General features: G+C 29.9%; 5 protein-coding genes across 5 annotated transcripts in view; 3 read left to right on the top strand and 2 right to left on the bottom strand.

The window, feature by feature from the left end:
* Positions 1–5: 5 nt before the first annotated feature.
* On the bottom strand, positions 6–2,891 carry cand_032060 (uncharacterized protein; the record flags this gene model as incomplete). The annotated part of the gene is made up of 1 exon (XM_067213432.1): positions 6–2,891. One exon carries the CDS (start codon positions 2,889–2,891, stop codon positions 6–8), a length of 2,886 nt encoding a protein of 961 aa, XP_067066683.1.
* Positions 2,892–3,381: 490 nt separating this feature from the next.
* cand_032070 (uncharacterized protein) lies at positions 3,382–4,188 on the top strand (the record flags this gene model as incomplete). Its single annotated transcript, XM_067213433.1, has 1 exon — positions 3,382–4,188. The coding sequence occupies one exon, from the start codon at positions 3,382–3,384 to the stop codon at positions 4,186–4,188; it is 807 nt and encodes a 268-aa protein (XP_067066684.1).
* A 668-nt stretch (positions 4,189–4,856) lies between these two features.
* On the top strand, positions 4,857–5,633 carry cand_032080 (uncharacterized protein; the record flags this gene model as incomplete). The annotated part of the gene is made up of 2 exons (XM_067213434.1): positions 4,857–4,940; positions 5,067–5,633. 2 exons carry the CDS (start codon positions 4,857–4,859, stop codon positions 5,631–5,633), a joined length of 651 nt encoding a protein of 216 aa, XP_067066685.1.
* A 107-nt stretch (positions 5,634–5,740) lies between these two features.
* On the bottom strand, positions 5,741–7,600 carry cand_032090 (serine threonine protein phosphatase; the record flags this gene model as incomplete). The annotated part of the gene is made up of 2 exons (XM_067213435.1): positions 5,741–7,427; positions 7,524–7,600. 2 exons carry the CDS (start codon positions 7,598–7,600, stop codon positions 5,741–5,743), a joined length of 1,764 nt encoding a protein of 587 aa, XP_067066686.1.
* Positions 7,601–7,900: 300 nt separating this feature from the next.
* The window catches only part of cand_032100 (uncharacterized protein), a gene marked incomplete at both ends in the record, with an annotated part of 1,505 nt that continues 1,173 nt past the window's right edge, over positions 7,901–8,232 (top strand). The window contains one exon of the mRNA XM_067213436.1: positions 7,901–8,218. Coding sequence (XP_067066687.1) covers positions 7,901–8,218 — 318 coding nt within the window. The remainder of the gene's footprint in view (positions 8,219–8,232) is intronic.

Here is an 8,232-nt window from a genome sequence, read left to right on the forward strand (position 1 = left end):
ATTAGTTACAATAAATTAGAATTTTTGATGAGTTTTTGAAATGAGCTGACAATATCATTTAATTTTATTACTTGTTTGGTCCCTATGATCCCATGACGTAAAATCTCAAAAATTTCTATATATGGAATATTTGACTGTGAACTATGTAGGGAAGACTCTTGAATTTCTTGGCTATTTTGTATATTAATAAAAGTATTAAAATACCTAACATTCATATATTTCAAACTCTGATTAATTTCACTCTTTTTGCTGTTAAAACTTGAGTTAATTTGAAAAAGTAAAACTTCTAAAATAAAGATTCCCATTGTAAATATATCTGAATAAAAACACGAAATTGTAGACTTTTCAATGTATATATTTAGAGTTTCATCTAGAATTCCACCTATAGACTGGATCTCAGATAATAAGTAGTTTTTAATAGGACATTTTATGACATCTTCTTGTATTTCAGTATCTTCCCTCCCCTCGCTTACTGAGTTGCTTTCTAATGTATCAACTAGAATTCTCATTGCAATGATTGTATATAATTCACATAACTGAGCTGCTAAGAAAGCCTTAGTATTGAACTTCAATTCCTCAAATATAGTATCGCCTTCATTAGCTTCTGGTGCTACTGAAATTGTATTATGACCAGCTTCTTTAATATATCCTATCCAACTTATTACAAGTTTATTAATATACTTCAAAGAGTATTCCAGAAAGCTAAAAGGAGAAATCAAAAGTAGAGATTTCATGTGATATATCGAAATTTCCGGATAAACTGGAATTTCGGAATTAGTATCCTTCATAATTCTCTGATCGCATTTCTGCGATTCCAATGTTACAAGATCTTCAAAAAACTTTATCATGTTATCTAAATTTGATTTCAGTGTCTTCTCATAGATAGCTCTTCTTATATTATCTGGTGAATTTTCTACAATTTTTGAGAAACATATTAAGGACCTAATTTGCCTTTGAGACATTTCATGTTTTTTCAGCAATGTACTGATACATCTTATATTTTTACTAAAGGAATTTCTATTCTTCATTGGTTTTAAAAAGTTGTAGTTTTTAAAATTAGTAAATAGATCAAACAAAGCTTTTAGAAGATGAAAAATAGCTGGTATCATCCAATTATCAATAGTGAGTCTATTTAAATTCAAAATATTAGATATGTAATCAGATAAACTATAGGCAGTAAAAAATGTTAGACTATGAATATCGTTTGTAGTCCACCTTAAATATGAGCTTGTGAAAAATCCACTTTGAAATAATTCTGGATTATTAATTGTGTAGTGAATATCCAGGAGTAGTAAATATGCCAAACTAGTAAGAGGAACAATAGAAGAAAAAATTTCAGTATATTCTCTGTTGTTTGAGATTGATTTATCTACATCAATATTTGACATTTTTATTTCTAAAACCTGAACAATATGATTAATGAGTTGAATTTGTTCCTGATATTTCAAAAAGTTCATAGTGCAGCAGCATTCACAGACAAGAGGAAATAGCAATGACCAGTTACTCGTTTCATTAAAGTTTAGAAAATTGAGAATTTTGTGACATAACTCTAAATTTAAATTTAATATACAAGGAATAGTAATAAATAATTTTTGTGTGATTTCTATAGGATACGCTGAAGATAACATAAACTCAATATAGGATATTGTTTCATTCTGATTGGTATTTCCATTTGTATCTGCTAGAACATGGTCTAATTTAGATATAGACAATACACCTAAGTTATTGTATAAAGGTATTCCCAGTAATTTCAACCCTATTACTTCGTTAATTTTATACAATAGATTTGTATTTAGGATAGCTCTGTTCTCAAATTTTGTCAATATTAAGTGCAAAAGTTTGAACCATTTATGCAAATTCCCAAGTATAAAAGCCAAGAGTAATAGACCTAAATTATTTGAATCATTTATATCATTCCTTTTAATAATATATATCAGCAGAGTATCCAGTACAGATAATAATTTGATTGCAGTTTTGGACAAATTAACAAGGGTTAGTAAAGAATATATTTGTTGTTTGACAGTTCTTTCACCAAAGTTATAAACTTGATTCATTAAATACTTAATTAAAGAGAATATTTGCTCATTAGATGTTTCATTATTCTCGTAGTTTGATAAAATACGCGAGATTTCAACAAGACAAATATCAATACAAGTGTAGCTAACACAAGACCTAACTTCAGCTTGGTGCTCACTTTGAGTAAATAATTTCAAAAGTACTGAAAACCAATCATTATTAAGATAATTCATTCTATTTGGGTATGATTCAAATCTTAAAAACAACATAATTAGGTTTGCAATGTAGTACTCGAAGGGTGGAGTTAAGCAGTATTCACAGTTATCAATTGAAGCCTTCAAAATAATCTTTTGTTTAATTTCAGTCCAGGTGCTGTAATCTAAAATAAAATGGTAAAATATTTCCTTTAATTCTATATAATTTATCTTATAATCTAATTCTTGATATCTTATTGGTTTACTGATAAGTAGAAGATAGGATATATCAATCGCAATTAGTAAGGCTAATACCCGTTTCTTATAATCGTCAGAGTATTTGGTTTGTATTTTAGAAAGTAGACTAGGTATAATTTGAGATATATATATAATGTTGATATTGTCATTTTCATGGTTTTGTTCTATTTTGGCTCTCTTGTTATCCAATTTTGCTATAATATCAGTATTAATATCTGGATAGCTATTACTGAAGTTTAGACTCAAATTTCTGAAAAGTTTATTAAGTAGTATGTGTATATTAGATAGATTATTTGATTGAATAACATCTGCACAAAGTTCTGATATACTCTCAAAAAGATTTTCTACATAATCACTAGTTGACTGAACAAAATTATAAGAGTCCAAGAGTAATAGAAGTTTGAAGAACCTTCTATTTATCATTGAATATAAGAAAATTATTGATAAAAAAAAGTAATTGCAATTTGTTCCACTTATTAGTTATGGCTCGCTAAAGCTGGTCTACCTAAAATTCAGAGATAGTTTAGCCTCAATATATCTAGAATTACAATTCCTTAATAAACGCATAATACAACAAACGTTAATGCAAGATAACTATTATTTGTGGATACTAAGCTGAAGTAAACAATTGTACGTATAATTAAGAAACTCACTTTAAACTAAGTTTGTGTTTAATATGAAATTAAAGAGAAGTATCAATTCTAATATATATAGTAAAGATGGATAAATAATTTACATTAAGTTTCCACTAATTCCTTAAATAAAAGTAGATATAACTACTTTTAAAAGTAAAGATGAGCTTCTTTGGTACTCTGCCTTGGGTACAATCCAGATGTAATGCATATAATATACGCGCCTGCTAGATAGTCGACTGATTTACAACCTAGACTATTTAACATTGTGTAACGAAGAAATGGTAGAACCTGAAATTTATGATATTGAATTAATGCTAAAAGATTTACGAAATCGCATATGTAAAAGAAGAAGACGCACTACTGAGGGTGGAATGCCTAGGAGACTAGATATTTTTGGAGGTAATAGAGTAAGATTAATGGTCAAGAAAGAGAAGGATGCAGTAATTCAACCATCTGATATAAGAAGTTTAATTGAAAAGTCAACAGATAAAAAATATGTTGAGGGTGGTATTTCTCCTCTGAGTCCTCTTAATACCGATCTTCTATTTTTTAATGATGATACTTCATCTTCTTCAATGGTATACTTTGAATGGTCATGTAAAGATTGCCCTTTATATTTACCAAAATTATGTAAGTGCACTGATCAGCACAGTTCTTATGCATTGGGGCTAGCTAACATAAAGAGCCATAGTGACTCTAACATTGAACAGAAGAATTTTCTTGTAAGAGATGCTAGTGGTATTTGCAGCCATGATGGATGTGGTGGACTTACATATATGCCATTTAGCTTTATTCAAATATCCTTAAACCGTCTTTATAATTCTGTGGAAAGCTTTATAAGTGCTAATAAGGGGCTTCCAGAAAGTTTAAATATCTTTTACGGGAAACTGAAAAACTCATTACTACTTGTAACTTCAGATAAGAATAATGAAAACGAAGTTTTTAAAAGTCTTCAAAATATTTCTTATAGCTTAGGGTGCATTGTTATTTATGACATTATACCTTCAAACAGTTCCAAAAGTCCTAGAAGACCTTACACTACTAAATTTAGGCTTGCAGGACTTGCTCATGAATTAATATATTAGTTAGGTTATTTAAGAGAATTACACCTGACTTTTTTAATTAGACCCCTTTGATATATTCTAATCTAGTAATATATGAATATAGACAATAAGCTTTTTTATACCAGAAAAGTGATAAACAGGTAATATTTTTGTCTTGTTAAGCTATACATAGATTTCTTTTAGCGAAGATTTAAACGAATATCTAGAATCAAGTTTTTAATTGTAATATTGAATAGGAGATTCCTTACTCGCACTTCGCAATACTTTCATCAAATTACACTTCTATTATACTATTTTTTATTTATGCTAATACACGTCTAAATATTTATCAACTGCTTTAATTTTGTATTTAAATTGCGTATTAGAGTTAGAGGTACTTTTTTAAGAAGCGCGCATTTACATTTATTTTATAAACAAGTGGTACATACATATTTTATTATGACACAAAACTTAAAACACTGGTTAGAAATTTTAGTAAGGTTAGTTATTTACTACTATTTATTTATAATCCTTCTTATATATTTTTCTTTTTTAAAGAAGATAGTTTAGCTGATGTAATCCGATACCTTTGTATACGTAGATAACCGTTTAGTCTTGGCGCCTATGTTGTCCCAAAACTACATGCAATTTTGAAATCTTGAACTTTGTTCTCTTGTCCTGCACTAACAAATCAGAAAATAATCAATAAAATGGGTAATACTACAAGTTGTTTCGAACGCTGGGGAAAACGTAGACCCGATGGTGCGCTAATTAAACCTTTAAAAGATGGTCAGGTAAGTGAGAAAACATAAAAGTGTTAGCTATAACAGAATCAGCTTGTGTACTTAAAGAATTTTTATAATAATGAAACCTATTAATTGTTTTTTATTCCAAACTTTAATTTTTTATTTTATTTTTAGCATAAGAGTTCATCTGGTATACATATAAGAACTATAGGAGGGACTAATACTGCAGATATTCCTGTTGCAGTTGTTAACTCAAGCTCCAACAGTAAAGGAGTCCATAAAAAACCAAGTATTGAAATATCTAATGACGTAAAACCTTCTAAAATTCCGGATATAGAGGAAACATCAAGTGAAGATGAGTATGGGGAGGACACCTCAAGTAAAAATATACTAAGCGAACAAATACTTGAATATCGTAAGAAATTGACTAAAACAGCTAAGCTTATGTATCTTAGTTTCTTTAATGTATCTGTCACTGTGACATTATCAAGTGATGGTTCTCAGCTAGAGTGGTATAAAACATCAGTCAATGTAGAAGATATGGAGTCAAGAGGTCTTCCTTTAGGATCAGTAAATTTAAATGATATTGAAAATGTAGAGTTTAGTAGTGGAACGGAGCAAAATTTGGAAATTAATATGAAGAATAAGGATGTACTTAGTTTCCAATTTAAAAACAGAGAAGAAAGGAGTAATTGGAAGAAGACCTTTGATAAGTACATTCGATTGATTAGAATTGGCTGAGCTTCTAGTATATTCAAAATTTCAGATACTAAGTTTAGATAAAAAGATCCAAAGATAAGAAGTCTATTCAATTCATTCTTATTTAGCATCAATCTTTATACAATATTTTACCACAGCTCATCCAATATTTTTCTACTATTTTGAATTTCTGTCCTTCTTGATTTCCTTTCTGAATCATAACTAGGATACCTTCTTTGTTTCTTGAAATTATAATTTTCAGTCCCAAATGCATTTTCTAGTTCATCTTGTATTTCATTCATCTCTAAAGATTCATCAGTATCACTTTGAGAGAGGAAGTCCTTACATCTCTCTTTATTCTGCTCTTTATGGTTCTGAGATAACTTCCAAAATTTGACAACTTCTTCTGGACTGGAATTCCTTAACTTTTCATATCCAAATTCATAAATATTAGTGGTAAATTTATCTATAAATGATTCAATAGCAGTGTTATCTTGTTTGTGAACGAAAGATGACACGGCATCATTGAGATCTCTCTCATTTAAAATTTCAAGACCACTACATCTCTGTAAGTATAGCAAAGTCAAATTTCCAATTTGTCTGTATTCATCGCCTGAAGTGGAAATATCAACTCTAGAGGACAATAACAAAGGAATATCATCTTCTACTTCACTTTTTAAAGTACTTTTGAGTCTTGTTTGCTTGTAAAAAGTTAGAATTTCATGGGGGTTTGCTATTCTCCCAATATATTGATAGCCAAATCTCTGGATATTAATAAGATGATCATCATTACTGTACTCAACTCTTAGCCTTATTAATGGCAGTTTATTCATGCTATTTTCACTAAATAAATGAGAAATCTTACTTTTATGACTGGTTCTAGCTCCCCATCTTTCTTCTGTCACCTTTTCAGCTTCAAGTATTAAACTTTCTATTTTATTACGCAAAAAGCTCTCAACATCACAGATATTGGGAAGTAATGTTATTGTTTTATATAGGAATGTCCTAGGAGTAAGTAATGGAATACTCATTGTTTTAAAGGTATTTCCACACACCTCTAGTAAAACAACGTGCTTAGGGATACTCTCTGCCTGTATAAGAGACGTTGTTATAGATGAACCAGGTTGTATTGAATAAAAACTCTTATTATCTACTTCAACTGGATCGCATATGCATTCATGTTCATGGCCCCAGATGACTAAATCTAAACAGTCGGGTAAAAAGTATTCTGGTATGTAATCCTTCGAAAGCGTTCCTCCAAAATTTCCTTTTTTACGATTTTGATGGAACAAAAGTATTGAAAACCAGCTGCCTTCTTCTAGATCATCAGGGATCATAAATTTCACTTTATTTCTTTCAAAAGATCTATAGAGCCTTTCATCACGAATATTCCCAAGACCATATATTGCAATCTTTGTTCTCCCCTTTTTAATCAATGTTGGAAATACCTGTATATCCTCTAGATTATTAGACTTACCAATGTAGTTCAGAAATCTAGCAGATTCAAGTATATCTAAAGGTGATAGCATAGCTTCTTCACCAGGGTCATCATGATTTCCATGTATAGCAAAGACAGGGATACTTACACGTACATCTCCACCTTGCCAGTTAGGTTCACTATATTGAAGTGCACTCCTCTCATTCATATACTCAAAATTGATCTTTTTATTTCCTAAACAATATTTACGAAATAAGTTCATTACCTTGTAGAGTGTTGATTTCGATGGTTTTGCAACATCAAATAAGTCACCACTATGCAAAACAAAATCTACATTCTCATTATTTGCTATAATAAGAATTTCTTCTAAAGTATTTAGCGAATCATTGCATCTTATCCTACATTTAGTAAAAGTATTGGTACCCATTGTAAAGAAGTTTCAAACTAGAATATTAAATACAAGAAGTTTCTTTCAAACTAATAATTTTACATACCTATCCCTTTCTTTGTAGCCTGCATGAGTATCAGTGAACACTAAAATTCTAAATATGTCATCAAAATTCCCAGTCATAAATTCCTATATATACCTCTAGTTTTCATCCAGACCCCCACATCACAATTCTATTTAGTTTTTATAAAGGTAATAGCGTGAAAGTATAAAAAAATAAGCGCTTATGATACTGAGCGCCTTTATAGGCGCTTTTAAATTTGAAGGTAGAAATGCAGACTTTGTAGTATTTTTTGATCTACGGAAGATCGTAAATACTGAGGAATTACTTAATGTACATACGCATATATCAGGGACATCTCGATTACATATAATATTGATTCAATTAGTCTATAGGAGTATCTTGAAGGCACGGCTGAAAGAATGAAATTATACACGATCTCAATACTACTTGCCTGTGAAGTATATTCTATGATTTTCAGACAAATAGCAGTTACTGCTTTGAGAAATAAGTATACACAAGGCTTATACTCCTATACGGCTGATCAACTACTTACAATGAAATTTCCAGCAGGAAATTTTAAAGATCTTAAAAGAAAACATCGCATAGTATTTGAATTTAACAGGAGGATATCAAACTGCTGGAAGGAAAGCATGAAAGATGCAGACAACTTACTAAGTTTAATATCCCAAGATAATGCGCAAGTATCAAAAATAAATAATTATGGTTTTCCTATACAAGTAAGTTAACGTAC

This window comes from Cryptosporidium andersoni, assembly GCF_001865355.1.
Source record: "Cryptosporidium andersoni isolate 30847 chromosome Unknown contig_1, whole genome shotgun sequence".
Lineage (NCBI taxonomy): Eukaryota > Apicomplexa > Conoidasida > Eucoccidiorida > Cryptosporidiidae > Cryptosporidium > Cryptosporidium andersoni.